This window comes from Cryptomeria japonica, chromosome 1, assembly GCF_030272615.1.
Source record: "Cryptomeria japonica chromosome 1, Sugi_1.0, whole genome shotgun sequence".
Taxonomy (NCBI): domain Eukaryota; kingdom Viridiplantae; phylum Streptophyta; class Pinopsida; order Cupressales; family Cupressaceae; genus Cryptomeria; species Cryptomeria japonica.
Genome location: NC_081405.1, coordinates 2,990,024 through 3,010,417, shown reverse-complemented (window position 1 = coordinate 3,010,417; position 20,394 = coordinate 2,990,024). Strand labels below are relative to the sequence as shown.

At 35.8% G+C, this 20,394-nt stretch overlaps 1 protein-coding gene across 1 annotated transcript; it reads left to right on the top strand.

The window, feature by feature from the left end:
- Positions 1–17,654: 17,654 nt before the first annotated feature.
- LOC131036655 (probable polyamine transporter At3g13620) lies at positions 17,655–19,810 on the top strand. The gene has a single exon (XM_057968593.1). The coding sequence runs from the start codon at positions 18,154–18,156 to the stop codon at positions 19,633–19,635; it is 1,482 nt and encodes a 493-aa protein (XP_057824576.1). The 5' UTR covers positions 17,655–18,153; the 3' UTR covers positions 19,636–19,810.
- The last annotated feature ends 584 nt before the right edge of the window (positions 19,811–20,394 follow it).

Sequence of the window (20,394 nt, the reverse complement as noted above, 5' to 3'; positions counted from 1 at the left end):
TGTGTTGATTTGAATTCATAACATTTTATTTATCAGTTACTTAAAATTTGTAATTGTAAATTAATTTTAATTTATAGATCGATTTTAATTGATACAAACAATATGAATTTCAGGATGCAACAATGGCATTTGATATTCCTCCTGCTATTATTGCAGCTATAACATCGACGCCTGAGGTATAAATTTTGTAACATGTTAAAATAGAATAGTACACTTTGAATTCAAAAAAATTACAAGATAGACTAACTCTCTTTAATGCTTGACAATTTTTTGTTTTCCAAGCATTGTCAAGGGACCAAAAATTCAAATTTTCAATTTCCCTCCTTTTTCAAAATTCAAAATATACTTATCCTCTTTCCTCTTTCCTAAAATTCAAATTTTCAATTTCCCTCCTTTTTCAAAATTCAAAATATACTTATCCTCTTTCCTCTTTCCTAAAATTCAAATTTTCAGTTTCCCTCCTTTTTCAAAATTCAAAAAATTACAAGATATACTTATCCTCTTTCCTAAAATTCAAATTTTCAATTTCCCTCCTTTTTCAAAATTTAAAATTTCAAAAATTAAGTGGTTAGGTCCTAAAATCCTAATTTTCAAATTTCATTGGATTTTGTGTAAATTTCAATCCATTTCAATTTTCTAAACATTTTTCAAGGTGTCCCTATCTATTGGGTTTGACCCTTTTCGAATTTGCAATTCAATTCCTATTTTTTTTCAAAACCCTAATAAGGTCCTATTTTCACATTCAAACCTTATTTTCACCTATCTAGAGATCATAAAATCCACCAATTTTTTGGGGTTATCTTTAAAATCATCGTAAGTTTTATCCCTGAAAATTTCAAAAAAAGTTGGTCGGACTGTGTGCACTTTCAACATGGTCCCCGACTTGTTTCCCAAAATTTCAGGAGACTGTTATGACTATATTTAATAGCTTAAATCTATAAGTTTGGCTGACTTTGTCAAATTTTTATTCCTCTAAAAAAGAAAATACATTCAAAATTCAACATTTCAAATTTCAAGAAAATTTAAAAAAATTAAGAGGTTAATTATAATCTGCCCTGATTTTAAAAATTTTGATTTTGTCAATTTTAAGATGAAGTGGTATACCCTTGGCCCTAATTTTAAAATTTCAATTTCCTTTCATTTATCATAAAATTATTTTTGGAAATTGTGTCATTTTCTTCTTTCAACAGTGTTCAAATTGTTTAATCATTATTTTCTCAAATTTTGCATTATTTAATTTTGTAAACTTTGTTCTTATAATTCAAAATCAAAATTTCAAAATTTCCCTCTAGTGCATGAGTTTTACCATTATTAGTCCTACCTATACTATTCCCGTTAGATGAAGCATTAGAATTAAGGCTTCCCAAGCTTTTATTACTGAGGAGATGGAGCTAAATTTGGGTAACTTCTTTAATGAAGATAATGCTAATTTTTCCCATCCTAATCATGTCCCTATCTATCCAATTGATGAATCCCATGATGAACAAGAATAAGCTTTGACTAGAGTTTCCATAGATCAACTTTCAAAATTGGACAATTAATTTGATAACTTTCAACAATGGATGTCCCAAGAGTACCCTAATAGTGAAGCTCTTCCATTAATTGAAGGCCTTAAACACATGATTCAAAGTGATAAGAATGGAAATGATATATTGCGTAACATTGCTCATATTTTTGATTCCAATGGCATGCCTATAAAGAGTTGTTTCAAAACCCTGGGTTATTCACAACCTTCAACACAAATCAATTCTTCTATTCCTTTGACTACTCCTATGACTAGTGTTCCTACTTTTACCTCAAACATCATGACTACTTCAACTTAAAATGTCATTTCTACAACAATTGGTCATGGGGACAATCTCTCTTCTTCATTTAATCCTCAATCTTTACTTATGTCTTCAATAAGCATTCCTATTATTCCTCAACCAATCAATGTGACACAAGGGGGCAATTCATTCAACAATTTTATTCCTCCTTTAAGTGTCCCATTTCCTACTCAATCATCACCTATGCCTATTTATCATAATGTCCCACCACCTTATTCTCAATCAATGCCTTCCTTCAATAACATCACACCACCTTCTCAATCAACCATGTCTAACATCAATTATTTTACCAAAATGACCATTAACAATCTTGCTCAAACTGTGTCTTCTTTAGAACAACAAATTGCTTCCATGAGTCAATCCAAGTTTAGTGTGCCCACATTTGATGTTGTGAGCCTACTTTCTCTTGATATTGTTAAAGTCGTGTCACCTAAGCATGTTGAGGTCCCTCAATTGGAACTCTATAACGGAAAAGGTGATCCTCTAACGCATGTCAAAACATTTCAAACCTTGTGTACTGATTTTGCTTATGATCAAAGATTGCTTGTAAAATTGTTTACAAGAACACTAAGAGATAAGGCTTTACAATGGTATTTCTCTTTGCCTTCTTATTCTATCACTTCTTTTCAATAATTAGCAAATGTTTTCATTCAATAATTTCAAAACATGTTCCTAAAATCACTTCGACTGATTTAATGCATTGTAAACAAGGTGTTAAAGAAAAAGTGATTGATTTTATTGGTAGATATAAGCATTTGTGTGCTCAAATTTATTTTCCTGTACTTGATAATGATATTCAAATAATTTTCATTTCTAATTTGCAAAAAGATATTAGGGAAAAGCTTCTTTTGTCTGAGTTTACTTCCTTTCCGCAATTGTGCGCAACACTCCACAATTATCAATTGACTGTGAGTCAAATGGAGCAATCTACTCCTATGGCTCCGAGTGATAAGGGGGAGAGTGTTCAACAACCATTTGCAAAGTTCAAACCAACAAAAGGCTTTATCAAGTTCAATGATACAATCAACAACAACAATGTGAATGATACAACAGGTGTGCCTCCTATTTCTAATTTTTTAAAAAGAGAAAGACAATTTACTCCTTTGAATGAATCTTTACATAGTATTATGTCTCAGTTGTTACAAATAAATGTTATCAAAATTCCTCATATAAAACCAGTTCATCCATCTAAGCTAGCATCCCCTTATTTTGATAACAATTCCTTTTGTCAATTTCATCGTCATCCTAGTCATAATACTGAGAAATGTTTTGCATTGAAAACTAAGATTCAAGATTTGATTGATAATTTTACTATATCTGTGGCAGCTGTGAATGATAAGGGAAACAAATCAGTAGCTCCTCCCAATCAAAATCTTAATATTTTCACTGATCCTTTGCCTTCTCATACCTCTAACGTGATTGAGATTGAACATACCTCTTTCTCTCCTTCTGATCTTATTACCACAACTCCAAATTTAGTGAATATGGTAGAGAAACAAGAGACACCTACGGATCCTTGTATTACATTTGACCCTAGTGAGACCATTAAATCACTCGATGGTCCTTTATACATAGTTGCGAAGGTTAAAGACATACCTTGTCGTGGTGCTCTTGTTGATCCCTCTTGCATGGTTAATGTCATCACTGAGGAGTATATTTTCACTTTACGATTGCATAAACTGATTTAAGGTGACTCTAATGTGGTTGTGAATTTTATTGATGGATTCTCTTGTCGTACCATTGGTTCTATCACCCTTCCTATTGAAGTTTACACTAAATTTATGGATGTCAACTTTGTTATCATCCCTTCTTCTGAGCAATTCCGTGTGAATCTGGGCTACCCTTTGCTATCTTTCATGAAGGCTATTGCTTCTCCTATTCATAAGTGTTTGAAGTTTACTCACAATGGAGAAATCATAACTATTAGCCATAGCTTATTTCGACCATTTGAAAGAAGCCCAGGTGTTCCTATTGATTTCTTTTGGCCTAAGCAATTTCAATCTCTTCCACAAAGGAGTGATGTTCTTTTCTAATCTTATCTTAAATGGAAGAAAGATATGATCTTATCCTTAAGTCAATCGAGGTCCCCAACAATTGACATTCCCATCCTTCTTGAAGATGAAGTCCTTCCCCTAACGGATAAGACTAATCTTCCTCAACCTAAACCTATGGATGTGACTATGCCTTCTCCTCAAAATAACAACAATATTTATTCTAAGGTTAGACCTATACCACCTTTTCATGATGGACCCGATCTCCTTCCTACACTTGATATTCCTCCTTTATATGGTGCAGTTCCACCTCCTTCCTCTTATAAAGAGAAGAGGCTTACCACTCCTCTTTTCCAACCTAAAAGACATCAACCTAAACCTTCAACTATCAAAGAGGAGATGATTCCTCCTTCAGCAAATGTCCCTCCTTCTTCCCAACCTTCTGCTAAGACTCAACGAAATCGTTGTGTGAGGGACCGCTGATGAAGACATCATGCTCGAGCTCATGAAGTTGTTCCTCAAAAAATTCAATCTCCCAAGACTCCAATAGTTGACATGATTCCCTTTTCTCCTAAGCAAGATCTTGAACCTACATCTCCAAATCATAAATTAAAAAAAAACATGTGATGGTTTTACTCCTATTCATGTTCTTACTCCTCTCTCTATAAGTCTAGATGAAGAAATGAGTGAAAATTTTATTCACGATGGCAATACAACTCCTAATTCTTCTGATAGTGACTATGAATATGTTGTTGTGGACAAGCATTTATCAGCAAAATTTTCAAAAACCCTAATCCTAGCTCTTAGAATAAAAAAAGTGACTTAGCACATGAGCTTAGTCCTTGTTTGGATCTTGTGATAGCTCCATCTATTGTGCTTGATGTTGCTCCTCTGGCGTGTTGCCTGCCTTCCCAAAATAGTGATCAACAAGATCGGGAGGTGGATGTCATGCTAGATTAGCAACATTAGCATTGTAGATCTTCTCCTTCTCTCCTCTCTTTCTCTTTGTAACTATTCTTCTATGTGTATCCTTGTTCTTCTATTTTTCCCTTAATGTCTACTTGAGGAAAATACAAAGTATTGACATCTCTTTTGGTCTCTTTCATGTTGACTCAAAAGACATCCTCTATTCCCTTTCTTCTAAGGTAGTGTCCTTTCTTTGGGAAATGTCAATAATTATATGCACATACATATATGATATACACATGAGCTATCATACAACATACTGACCCTGAGGAAAGCGAAACTACCTCATTTTTTGTGTTCATTATCCTTGGGTTTATTCCTCGATTGGGGGCTAAATCCTTGCAATTTCGTGCTCTCTCTCTCTCTCTCTCTCTCTCTCTCTCTCTTGAGTGTATCCTACCTTAAATAAATCACTCCCGATAAGGCATGCGTGATTGCTTTAATGTGGGGGCATACACTCTACTTATATTTTCCTTCTTGATACTTAAAGTTACTTAGTGAATTTGGCTTTTCTTTGTAATTTTTTGTATCCTTTCTTTTCATGACACATAGTGAGGGGAACCTTGCTACTTGCAGTCATGGTTTTCCCTTCTTGATCTTCCCTTTTACTTTGTCAATCAATGTCGTAAGATCCTAAGTCCACTGAGGGCTTGGTGTATCTTGCCTCCTTGGCATGGTAAAATTATTTCAATCTTATTTCATTGTACTTTATCGACAATATTGGCATATGGTTATACTCCCACTAAAGTGGGGGCTAAATGTAGTTCATAAAATTGTGACCCTTACAATTTTCAACCACATTAGGGTCTTCACATTGGCGAATTGAATCCCCAAGCCTGATCGGAGACCCGAGACTTGCTCAATCCCCAAAACTGCACTTTTTTTGCCCCTCGCACTACTTGAACATGCTTCCTGTCCTGAGATAAGGGTAGGACAAGGGCATGGCACCCCTATCCTCCTAGGACAGGGGTATGGTGCCCCTGTCCCTGCCCTATTATGGGCCTCCCTCTGTTCTATCTTTGCATTGGTCTTTGCATTTTCAGCAGGAAAACTTTCCCTATGTCGGCCTATGACAAAAAAATAGTCCAATAACCCTAATTGATGAATATATAAGTCACAATTGTCCTCTCATTTGAATAAGTTCAATAAGCAAAGAGTGGGCATAAGTTCAAGCATTCAAACATTCCTTTTAAGTATTGAGCATTCTTAAGTCTCCCTTCAAGGCTAGGTGTTGCATTCAAGTCAAGGATTCAACCATTGAAGAGGAGATCCCTTTCAACATTCAATTCTACACAAGCGATTCTATCTACAACCTCCCCTGAGGTGAATTACATATCAGTCTTTCATTTACATTTACTTGCAAGTAATTTATTTCATTATTTGGTTAATTCCAAAACTGGGGTTTGACCTGAAGGCAAACCCCCATTCCCAACCCCTTTTCCTCTCTTTTCCGTGTGTAGGTTGTAGGTGTGAAACTATATTCACATATTTGGACTCCATTCATAGAGGTGGAAAAACCCATTTTGTTTCATGGATTTTTCGGAGGACCATGTGCTCTTTCAACACGGTTCAGATAACTTTTCCTCAAATTTGCAAGGTAGCTTCATCTCGACATATTATAGCTAGATCCAAGTGCACAACTTTATCTCATGCTTCTATTTCAAGTTATAATCAGTTCTTCACTTATTCTCGAAACACATAATTCAACCATTTTCCATTCTAAAAGAGGGGTTAGCTTGTCATCTTCACACCATTATCAATTCATTTAGTATTCAATCTCTTTCCTAAGAGGCTGAATCTAGTGAATTATCCCCCCCTCTTTTAAATGTAATGTGGATAAAGTGTTTGAAGGGAAGAAAATGTTTCCTCTTGATCTCTCCATCATTCACTTTTCACCCCATTATAGATTGATTAGTGTTTTTTTCCTATTTTATATACAATGACCATTGAGCTTTGTAGATATGTTGAATGCACCTGATACGCCCAAGGATCGAGAGAGGGTGGAGGTATGTATCTCTATTTTATTTTCTTGATTTGATTATTGTATTCACATGTACATGTGAACTTGTGATGAATTATAATCTTATCGTTTTTCATATAAGAAATATCCATAGTTGCTTCATCAATGGCGAGCCCTCCTCCATGTACTGGAGAAGCATCTTAGGCTTCGGTACGCTTTTATTTTATATATTGCATTAATTGTTTTTAACCTACAATACTTATCATTATATTAATTATATTTAATCTTGATCATTTTTCGTACAAGTAATAGCGACAACTGCTCCATCGATGGCGAGCCCTCCTCACTCTATTGGAGAAGCATCTCAGGCTCTGATACAGTTTTGTTCTCTATATCATATATTTTTAGTGTTTTTGATGTATATATGTTAGTACATTGTATTAATTGTATTTAATCGACAATAGCCCCCTTCGCGGTTCAACCATAACTTGGAGCCTTTGAAGAAGGTATTCAAGAGAACTCCTAAGGCTGACAAGGAGAAGACAAAGAAGACAGTAGATCCTAGATCAATAGATGAGGTACTCTGCATTTCTATTGCAAAGAAATTATAGTTAAATGAATAGTTATGTTGATAATTGTGAACTATTTTCTACAAAAGGATTCTAACTTAGCTTTTGAATTGTAGTTTTGTAGCCATCTACAAAGTCATGTATTGCATCGAAGAGGCTTGAATTTGATGATCCACCACAAACTATATAGGGTCATATAGTGTTAGTTGTGGTCATTGAATGACCAATACATGTAGATATATTCTATATTTTTATTGTATATTGATTTGGACATGGCATATGCCACATTTTTGTAAAAATTTTGTTGACTTGGCATACATGCCTTTTTTGATATATATATAAATATTGATATTCGATCCAATAAATGTGTATTGTGTTCATTATTGTGCATTTCGTTGATATTGATAGGCATTTTCGATACATATGAAATTTGTTCATTGTGTTTATTATTGTGCATTTTGATATATATATATATATATATATATATATATATATATATATATATATATATATATATTAAATAATTATTGATACGGTTAAATGATTACTGTTGATCGTTGTATTTGGTGGCTGCCCTTTTATAAAGTTAAATGAATATTTGCCTATGTAATCAACAATATGAATATAAACAACAAAAATCTATTATATAAAGCATTGCAATCGTGGAATATAATTTGATAAACTTTCTAAAATATTGAATTAACCCTGCAAAACTCCTTGTCTCAATGAAAATAAAATTCAATGGTAATGGTCAGATTTGATCCATGTTAATGATCATTGGATTCTTTTGATTCCTTTCGTTTATATTTGTCAATGTGAGTGGTGTGATAGCACCCTCATGCTCGCAATGGTCAAATTTTGGTTTTCATATTGTTCTCCATTGTTTTATCCAAATAAGGCGATTTGGGACCATTAATGGTCATTTGAAGTCATTTGTGAAAGTTTGGGGTCATTTGGGTAAAAGATGTAAAAGTTGTTCATTTGTGAAAGTGAGAAGTTGAACGTTACTTTCTTGTCTGCAAATTAAAAAAAGATGGAGATGAAAATGGCAAAGATGTTTCTTTTGTTCCCCTCAAATGTATTACCAATGTTAAATTTAGCTTAGCCACTTCTAAATAAATAGTAAGTCTCTTCTCTTTTCTTCCAACCTTAATTTATGCCAAGAAAATTTAAAGATTTTGTCAAAGTTGTTGTCAAAGTTGTCAAAGTTACAAGGTAGGCTAGAATTGATTTTGTTCATCATGGGCACAAACCAACATCATGAGCACCTCTGAGTGGGAAATTTTATGCTAGGCATGCTCCTATTGTGCCTCCCAAAGCACCAGAACGTCAAGAGCCATACCCTACTAGCGCGATCTCTCAAGTGCCCTGAGTCCAAAAATTGTCAAACTTTGATGGAATTTTTATCTCAATACAAGATACATATGATCAATCCATTTGAATTTGTAGGGTCATGTGAGGCTCTTCTATAATGGCCTATATCAATTTTTGACGAATCAGAGCCATTTCAAATGGTAGCATTTTTTCGCCTACTGCAAAAACCATTAGTTGCATGCAATGCAAAGTTACAAGATAGGCTATAATTGATTCCATCTGTCGTGGTCATAAAAAAACATCAAGAGAACCTCAGAGTGGGTAGGTTTATTCTAGGCATGCTCCTATTGTGCCTCCCAAAGCGACGGAACATCGAGAGCCATACCCTACCCACGCGATCTCTCAAGTGCCTTGAGTCCAAAAAATTGTCAAACTTTGAAAGACTATTTCTCTCAATCCAAGACATATATGATTGATCCATTTGAACTTGTAGGATCATGTGAGGCTCTTCTACAATGGCCTATCTTGGTTTCTTACAACTCGAAGCCATTTTCAAATGGTAGCTTTTTTTCGCTTGCTACAAAAACCGTTAGTCGTATGCAATGCAAAGTTGCAAGATAGGCTAGAATTGATTTCGCCCATCATGGTCACAAACCAACATCATGAGAACATTAGAGTGGGAAGGTTTACACTAGGCATGATCCTATTGTGCTTCCCAAAGTGTCAGAACGTCGAGAGCCATGCCATACCGATGTGATCTCTCAAGTACCCTAAGTCCAAAAAATTATCAAACTTTGACGGGCTATTTCTCTCAATCTAGGACACATATGATCGATTCGTTTGAACCTGTAGGATCATGTGAGGCTCTTCTACAATGAACTATCTTGGTTTCTAATGACTTGGAGCCATTTTTGAATGGTAACATTTTTTTGCCTGCTATAAAAACCGTCAATCATATGCAATGCAAAGTTGCAAGATAGTCTAGAATTGATTCCATCCATCGTAGGCACAAACCAACATCACGGGTGCATATGAGTGGGAATTTTTACACTAGGCATGCTCCTGTTGTGCCTCCGAAAGCATTGGAACGTCGAGAGTCATACCCTATCGGCAAAATCTGGAAGTTGCTTGACAACTTTTTTGACAATAATGACATTTTTTCTCAAATTGTATCTAGACTCAATCTGTTACTCCCATGACCCAATAATGACCCAAATAATTCTCCATGATTATTTCTTATATCACATAAACTCAAAACCCTTAAGATATTCAAAACATTGACACATATATTCACATATGTTCAAAAAATAGTCTTATCACATCATAGTGCATGGAAAATTCAATATGCATCCTACAACAACACGTGGTGCATACATGATTAATCTTAACATAAAAAGGTTTTCCCATTTCAAAAAATCTTTGACTAACTCTTATTTGAGGAAACTTTCATAAAATCTTGTTTGAGTCATATCCAAATAGTGTTTAGCATGTGGCTCATGATTTCTAGATCTGATTCGCCTTCTAACAACATCTCTTTGGTTAGGCTGAACCCTTGTGTTTTCATGCCAAAAAATTTCAATTAATGTTCTTAGTGCATCAACAACAACCTTGTCTTTGCGTGGTAGCCTACCCAATAATGCCCAAAGAGAATTATTGTTAGGATCCTCTATTTTATCCTGCCTCTCTAATGCTTTACGTAATGTTTCTCTACTAATATTTAATCACTTGTTTTGCTTATCAAACGATTTTTTTTAATTTTCTTGCTCATTATGGTTGATGTAATGACATGTCAAGTAACATTAGAATCTTTAGTACATGATTTTAAACCAATAACTTGATATGCATCAAATAGATTTCTCACAATAGTTCATTCGCTATTACTTTCAAATGATCTTAGGCCTAGAATTCTCATTGTTTCTCTAAAATTCAAATTTTTAATCATTTCAACAATTAATTTGCATCTTACAGTTTGATTTAAGTTTTCAAAATATTTTTGCCATATTCTTTTAACCATTCTCCTACAAGTTCATTCATTCATTTTATCGGGCATTCGCTTCAAAATATTCTCATCGATGTTAATCAGATACTTTGGTTTCCTACAAATGATTCTAGGAGGTGTTAACATCAATGCATTGCATGCAGTGGGTACATTCAATTCATCAAATAGATTTGGTATATGATCCTTATTTAATTGATTATCCAATGTGGTCTCTTCTTCAACTGCATTAGGTTCATACAATAAATCAAATATCCCTTCTTCAATTACATTAGGTGCATTATGTTCTTTTGGCAATTTGAATTGAGATGTTTAGGATGATGTACCTTCTTCTCCCATTGTTCTTATGTCACATAATTTCTTCATACACTTGCTTTGTCTTTCCTTTTTATCCTCTCATTGTTCCATCATTCCTCACTTGTTCTTTCCCATTGTTAATACTGGTTGTCCTAAATAGAATCATTTTACATATATATGTAAACATAAGTTCTTAAACAATCAAATAACCATAAAATTGAGCATTATCATTATTTTATTGAATCAAAACTATTAAAAAATTACAATAACATTGACCAAACTAATAAGAACAACAATTCAATCATTTAAAATAATGCAAAACAAAAAAATCACTTACTTCAACATATTAAACTGTCACATAAGTGCAATAACAGTTGCAGTGGGGCCTCCAACAACCTCAAAAACTTCTTTTGAGACCGTTGAGGATGTTGGGAAACTAAAAGTATGTTCCAGAACCGCGTACGCGGTACATTTTTAGTAACCTTGTATGCGCTCTTAGCCCTAAAAATTTTTAGCAGGTCAACATTAATATTCCCAACACCCTGTACGCGATTTTAACTCATTAAACCCCCGTACGCACTTCCTGTAGTAAATAAAATGTGAAGGAGAGGGAGGGAAGGAGAGGAAGGGAGGGAGAGTCAGAGGGGGAGGGAGTAGGGGGAGAGGGGGAGAGAGATTGAGGGAGAGGGGGAGAGAGGGAGAGAGATAGAGAGGGGGAGAGAGGATGGAAAAGGGAGGGAAGGAGAGGGAGAGGGAGAGGGGGGGAGGGAGGGAGACAAAGGGGGGGAGGGAGAGAGGATGGAAAAGGGAGAGAGAGAGAGAGGGGGAGGGAGGGGGAGGGAGGGAGAGAGAGAGTGAGGGAGAGGGAGAGAGGGGGAGAGATAGAGAGGGGGAGAGAGGATGGAAAAGGGAGGGAGGGAGAGGGAAAGGGATAGGGATAGGGAGGGAAATAGAGAGGGGGAAGAGAGAGGGGCAGAGAGGATAGAAAAGGGAGATAGAGGGGGGAGGGAGAGAGGATGGAAAAGGGAGAGAGAAAGAGAGGGGGGATGGGAAATTAAGGGAGATAAAGGCAGAGCATGTTGGTCATATTGTGTCCTAACCCTTAGGACACTATATGATCCCTTACGACACCATAAGGTCATGTGGGGTCCTAATTGAGCCACGCATGTGTTAAAACACCATATGATCCCTTGAGATATCATACATTGTCCAAAGAGGTCATATGACATCATTGGGGGTCATAATGGGTCATAATGGGCCCGCACATGTGTTAGAACATCATATGACCCCTTAGGACATCATCTCGCCCCTTAGGACATCATATGGTCTTAAGGGGTCATATGTGTGCTAAGGGACCTTACATGATGTCATTAGGTGTTATGTGGGGTCCTGAGAGAGATATAGAGGAATACAATGTATAATACGATATCAAAAGTCAATGTATATCAATATACATGTACATGTACATACACATATACATATAATACACATAATATAAGAATATTGCTGCAGATTTCCTTGTTTGTCATGGTAATGCACCCGCGGCTCAACTTCAGACCCTTTTTCTTCCTATTCAATGCACAAACATATTATTCATCAGTGAATTTTCTTACATGATAATAATCAAAAGAGAAAGTTACCAAAAATAAATTGTACCTTTGAGATTTCGTAGACACTTTCTGTTGTTTTATCTTTTGAAGATGATTTATCATCTTGTTCAACCAGATGAATGTCTCTCCTAAACCCAACGGTACATTATATTGTTGCATTGCAATTAGGTCTACCATGTACTAGTCACCATTTGGATGACTAACAGACCTAATAATCCCAAGATCCATAGTTAGAGCTCCAAAGGCTATGCTTTCCTTGATAGACTTAGCATTTGAATCCTGGTATAAAATCCATTATACATCATCCCTCCACCATACTCCTCCTGTAGTGGGCTTTGGGCAGTATTTCGTAATGCACTTATTTTGTTTCTAAATTGTTCCCCTACAATTCTCAGAAAACCAAGAGCTGCACGATGAAGTGGTTTCCAACTCACGGTCTGGGTGACAAAATTTATAGTCATACCAAGGAAATCAATTCCATTATGTTTAACTGTCTTATTAGCTTATGCAATAATATTGATTGATATGATACAATTTAATTTCTTGATATGCTCTCAAATAAATATTCTCACATTTTTGCAGTCACGTCAAATAAATATTCTCACTTTTTTGCAGTCACGTCAAATAAATAAGAGTTCTTAAAAGATATGTGTATAGATATTTTATTAATGGTAATTAAACTTTAACAAAAGAAATTTCAGTAGATTTGATGTTTGATTTAATGCATGAGCATAGAAAATTAAATGTAGATTGCAGTAACTCTGCTGAAGAAAATTTAATGTTTGTTTGCAAGACAGACATAGATGATTGAATTATTTATTTCAATTTATAACCACCAATCACACCTTGGTGTGCAATGGGTATGCCAAATAATTGTGAAGTTCAATTATAAGATAAATCTTGGTGTATTTTTTGTATATGTTTGTGTAGTGCATGAGGTCAATTAACACATCATTTAGAAAATGATGTTGTATGTGCAAAAAATATCTTTGTGAAGTGATAGCTTCAAATAAACTATGCATCCACTTATATATGTCCAAACAATACTAAAACAAAACCTTAGAAATAGGATGGCAATCAAGCTCCGCTTCTAATAGGCTCATGTTATATAATTTGCAATAGAGAGGGATGAGAGTGAGAGAGAGATACATATTGAAAGAGGAAGAGATAAGCGGGGGAGATTGATAGAGAGGGAGGGGTAAAGAGATAGAGATAAAGACGAAGATAGAGATTGAGGTGGAGAAGTGGAAGGAGAGGGAGAGATAAGGAGGAGACAAGATATAATAGATAAATATACATAGAGTGAGAGAGAGGGCGAGAATGATAGAGGGAGAGATAAAAAGATACATATATAGAGATAGGAAGTGATATAGAGAGAGGTAGAGAGAGGGATAAATATAGGGATATAGAGAGACATAGATATAATTAGATAGAGATAGAGGAATAAATGGAAGGAGAAATATAGATAAATAAATATAGAGAAGAAAATAGATAGAGATATAGAGGTCTAGGAAGAGGGAGAGCTAAAGATAGAGATAGATATGGAAATAATAGATAGAGAGATATAGAGGAAGAGGGAGAGAAAGATATGAAGAAAGATATATTGAGGGTGATATAAATTGATAAAGAGATATATAGAGGGTGAAAGGGAGAGAGACAAATAGAAAGATAGAGAAACAAAGAGAAGTATAGATGAACAAATAAAGATGGAAGAGGGAAGATAGAGAAGGGGGAGAAATGTAGGGAGATAAAGGGGAGCGAGGGCAGGAGAGAGAGATAGAGATAAGATGGGGAGAGAGGGATGGTGATAAGAAGAGGGGGTAGGGAGGGAGTGATAGATCAATATATAGAGGGAGAAGGAAAGAGGGATAAATTCAGATAGATGGTGATATAGATATGGAGAGAATATGAGTGAGGGGGGGAGACACAGATAGGCAACTTGATAATAGAGACCTCAAAGAGAGAGTGATATAGATAGAGGAAGATAGAAATAGTTAGAGGGATAGGGAGATAGGCTAATATAGATAGAAGGGGAAATACAAAATCAGAGGGATAGGGGGAGAGAGAGATATAGAGTAAGAGAGATGGAGTGAATAAAAGAGAGAGGTAGAGATAATGATATATATAGATGAAGAGGGAAAGGAGGAGGGATAAATATGGAGATAAAGATAGAGGGCAATAGTGAGAAAGAAAAGAAATAAAGAGAGGTATAGAGGGATAGAGAGATAGAGATAGGGAGGTAGAAATACAGATATTGTGTGTATATAAGTGAGAAATATGGAGGGAGAGATAGATAGGGAGGGAGAAGAATATTTTTAAACACACACATTAATATTTTTATGATGGAGTATCACAGGGAGAACCGCGTACGCGATGTTTTAGCTTTAAAACTGGATATGCGCTTCTTATTGAGAAAACACCCTATACGCGCTTTTGACTGTTTAGGCTTGTGAATAGGCTTGGATGACAAAGCTACGGATTGGAAGTTTGATTTCTCTCCATTTCCCTCCTTTTTGACGTGTTTTGTTTTATCAACTTTGTTTCTTGACTTTGTCATTATCAGGTTTACACTTCATCAAGTGGGTATTTCTAAAATTGCCACCATATTTTCACCCATCTTCTAAACTTTCTAACCATATAATTTTTTAAAAATTTGAACAACAATAACATATTATTATTGAATTTCTTTTACCAGTGTCTCCATAGTTCTCAGAGACATACGTGTACCATTCTTTTAATAACTTTTGATCTACTTATCCAAATTTTAAAAAACTATATATATTACTGTAGTGCACTTGATTCTTTACAATTTTTAAAAAAAATTGTGTTTTCAATTATTTTGGTGCAATTTATGTTTCGCGCATGAATAGGTACCTGATTTTCAGGATGTGCTCGATTGGAAAAATAATTAAAAAAAAATACCCAACAAAAAATTACAAAAAAATACACAACTTCTAGTGCTCACTCTTAAATATCTTTCAGCCAAAAGATTTGTGAAAATATTAAATCTAACTATGAATTTTTTGATGCGCACGTCAGACATTATGTTATGTTTTTAAGAAAAAATCAGGGTTTGTTTTTCGTGCACGAAGGATTTGACCCCGTTTTAATCTTATCCAATTTTGAAAAAAAGTAGTATTTTGGAAACTAAATTTAGAGTACTACAATATTTGTTCTTTGAGTATCTCCATATCTTGAGTGGATGACACTCAACTTTCTCCTCCAAGTTCAAATTTACCTGATTTTTTTTTTAAAAAAAAGTGTCCACTTATACCCCCTTTTTGGCCATCATATGTTTGTCTATCTATTTGTTTGTCTGTCTATCTGTCTATCTATCTATTTGTCCATCCATCTATCTATCTATCTATCTATCTGTCTATCTGTCTATCTGTTTGTCTATTTGTCTGTCTATGATCTATCTATCTATCTATCTCTCTGTCTGTTTGTTTGTCTATCTCTCTATCTGTCTGTCCATCCATCCGTCTGTTTGTATGTCTATCTGTTTGTTTGTTTGTTTGTTTGGTTGGTTGTCTATCTATCTATCTATCTATCTATCATTACACACACACACACACATTAAGTTTAGAATTGCAAGATCCATTTTGTAATCACAAAAATAAGCCAAGAAAAGAAATACACCATGTCATAACAAAATAGTCAAATGGTGTATTTTAATCTAGATGTGGGAGCACATCCCAAACCTTATATATTCGTATCTACACTTATTTTTAAGGACTAGTCTAGACCTTCAATTTAATTCTTCCAGTTTAGGTTATATTCACATTACCAAAGCGATCTACATCACTTTTGCATGGACCAAAATGATCCCTATGCTTTCAAAATTTAAAATAATTTTTGGGGTTGACATTATGTCTCTTTATGAACATTATGTGCCAACCCAAGATATGAAGGCATTTCATTTGACTCTTGGTGTTTTATTTAAAAGATAATGTTAGATCATTCAATTATCACCACCTTGATCCTATCATTAGATGATATATCTCGACATTAATTACTATTTACATGCATTATCAAAGAGTATTTATTGAATAATTTACATTGCACAAGTATTAAGGACATCTTACATGATTGAGTGTTACACTCAACTTTTTACCGAACTATTGATTCAATATCTTTACATATTTTGGCACAACTAAATCAATTCTCTCTATTAAGTGAAAATTAATAAACATTTTAAACTTGTTTTTTATAGAAAGACAAAATGATGAGATCAAGGTGTGATTAAAGTAATATTCTAAGTTTTTAAGGCATTATATATGTTGTTTTAGATTATATATATGATGTAGCATTAACTTTACACTTGCAAGACCTATTTTATGATCACAAAAAATAAGTCAAGAAAACACATAGAATATTTATTAATTCTAAAATATTTCTTTAATTTTAATTTGTTATCTATTAAATTATATTCAACTAAATACTAATATTTTATTTTATTTTAATACTTAATTTATTACATCCAGAGTTCTTTTTGTCTATGGAGGACTTTGGATGTGTAAAAGATATTTTATTCTCCATTTAATTTGAAAAGTGAAAATAAAAAATTGATTCATGACAATAATTGAAAAAGTAAATAATTCCTCATTAATTCCAAAAGTGCCCTAGAATAAGAATTGAAACTAATAATTGAAGATGCTTAGATTTTTTATCATTATTTTTAAAAGTAAGATTAGTAAGAATAACAATTGATACAATATCATTATATTTTCAAATATTCTAAGAGAAAATAATTCATTATTTAATTTTTATAAAATATTTAATTTATTACATCTACAATTTTTTGGGTCTATGGGAGACTTTGAATGTTCATATTATTTATCTATGTAAAAGATACTTTATTCTCCATTTAATTTTAAAAGTGAAAAAAAGAAAAAAAGAAAAAAAGTCAACACTAATAATTGAAGATGTTTTAAGTTTTTAATCTTTCATTTTAAGGTAAGATTAGTAAGAATAATAACAGTTGAGAAGAATATCATTATATGTAAAAAAATTGTCTCTATGAAACGAAGAAAGAACAATTCGTTACTTCAATTCTTCTGGGAAAAAATAATAAAAAGCGAGAAGTACTTTAGAATGCTAAATGGAGAAGGAATGGTAGAGGAATCCAACTTTACAAAGACGATTTCTAACGTTTAGTATCAAATTTTATTTGAAGGAAAACAAATAGTTCCAGTTGCAGGCAATGCCAAAGGCGGCGGCGAAGGGAAAGGTAAAATGCAAATTGGCATCAAGATCAAGATCAAGTGTGCATGGGGTTGTAGAACGCTTATTTGTCACGTGGACGATGGACCCCTGGACTTGATTCGCTCCTTTAATAATTCAGGGAACAAGAAGATCTTTTCGATGTGAGGAGAGACTCGCTCAGCTCCAACCCATTTTAGGTAGGCTCCAGCCCATTTTAGGTATCTATCTAAGTTGTAGAATGATATAAGAATGCCACAACTCTCAAGTTGCTAATTGCAGCCACATTTGCACAGAAGATCAGATAGGCAAGGGGTGGCTTTTGTACCAGGTGGTGCAAGCAAGCAAAACCCACGAAACTTTAATGTGTATCTGTAGTAGAAGATAAAAAATTTGCCGTCAGCTCAGTACCAGTACGGTCAATGGGCCCGTCCTCGCACGCAGATGGAGGAGGAGTGGAGGAAGGAGCAAAAGAACCAGAAAGAGACACCACCATTGGAGGGATTCAACAGTCGACTTCTTCGAAGTCGAAGAAGCTGAAGCTCATCCCCTTGATATTTCTCATCTACTTCGAAGTCTCCGGCGGTCCATTCGGTGAAGAACCGGCCCTACAAGCAGCGGGGCCTCTGTTTGCGCTGTTGGGGTTCATAATATTTCCGTTCGTATGGAGCATACCGGAGGCGCTAGTGACGGCGGAGCTCGCAACGGCATACCCGGGAAACGGCGGGTACGTGGTGTGGGCATGGGCGGCGTTCGGGCCATTTTGGGGGTTTCTCATGGGATGGTTGAAATGGGTTAGCGGTGTTATCAACAACGCTGCCTATCCGGTGCTCTGCCTGGATTATCTAAAGATCATTTTTCCAGTCTTCAGCCATGGCCGCATCAGAATCGTGGGAATTTTGGTGTACATGCTGGTTTTGAGCTATCTGAACTTCAGAGGGCTTACTATTGTGGGGTGGGCTGCAGTTATTCTCGGGATGGTGTCACTGATGCCATTTTATCTCATGTTTTTCTGCTCCATTCCAAAGCTGAAGCCCTCACGGTGGGGTGCGCGGCCGCAGGGTCACGTGGACTGGTCACTCTTCTTCAACACGCTGTTCTGGAATCTGAATTTCTGGGACAACGCGAGCACTCTGGCAGGGGAGGTGGAGCACCCGCAGAGAACTTTCCCGCGGGCACTCCTCTGCGCGGTGCTGATGACTTGCGTGGGCTACATCGTACCTCTGCTGGCCGGTACCGGCGCGCTAGAATTGAACCAGGCGTTGTGGAATGACGGTTACCTGGCCGACGCTGCTGGTCGCATCGCTGGTTCGTGGTTAAAATACTGGATCGAAGTCGGGGCGGTGTTGTCGACAGTGGGCCTTTTCGAAGCCCAGCTGAGCAGCGCGTCGTTTCAGCTTTTGGGCATGGCGGAGATTGGGCTTCTACCCAGTTTCATGGCCAAGCGGTCATGTTACAACACACCTTTCTTGGGGATCCTCGTCTCCGCCGGGGGCACGTTGCTACTTTCCTACCTCAACTTCACGACAATCATATCGGCCGCCAATTTTCTCTACAGCTGCGGGATGCTGCTGGAATTTGCTTCGTTTCTGTGGCTCAGGCGCAAGTTCCCGGCTCTGAGCAGGCCCTACAGAGTGCCTGTTGGGTTGCCTGTCTTGATTGTCTTGTGTATGGTGCCCGTGGGGTTTCTTATCTTTGTGATGACTCTGGCTAATTTGGCTGTATACATTCTCTGTATTTGCGTCACGGTTGTGGGTGTTTTGGCCTATTTTCTTATGAATGCCTGTAAGAAGAGGAATTGGATGAAGTTTGTCGTTACGGAAGACAGCGGAGTTCACAGCTTGACTGAGGTTCGAACCGAGGTGCAGGCGGTGTCCAGTGGAAACGTTGGCCGTCAGGCCTAATCTGTATATTGAGCACGGAGTGCTTTCCATGCCTACCTATACCAGTTGTTTCAACTTTGACCCAATTTCGTGCTCTCGCTGTTTCACCATGTCTTTTGTTTTCTGCGTGCAAATTGTAAAATGGTTTTTCAAAAATATATACTGGTAATAAGTATATCGATCTTTACAGAATATATATGACATTGGTCTGCAATTAAATCCTCTTATTGCATGATGATAATTGATCAGGGAATGTTGTAATCTGAAATGTTGATACAATTAAAAGCAACATTAATTGCATGATGATAATAGATCAGGGAATGTTGTAATCTGAAATGTTGATACAATTAAAAGAAACACTTATTCAACATGCAAATGAGTTACACTCCACTAGTTCTACAGTCTCAGATCAATGAGTTGAATTCCAGGAGGTCTACAGTCTCATATTGACGAATAGATCATGCAAATGAGTTACGTTATAATTTATGTTTCACATGAATATATTTTTAGGCTTTCAACTCAAAACCAGAACCCATTTAGAGAAGATTCTGTTTTTTTTGGAGTAGCCTTAGGGCGGCGCCCATTGTCTGAAAGTACATCTGAAATGATACAAATTTGGCACTATTGTAAAGTCGTTGAAATATTGGAAGAAAGTGTTGCCAGTACCAATGCGTGAAGCAGTGGAAACAAATAAGTTGCGTAGCTGCGTGTGGATGACGAAACACGAGAAGAGCGTTTGAAGGAAAGATTCCCGGGACGACGCATATTAAGGAAAGGACC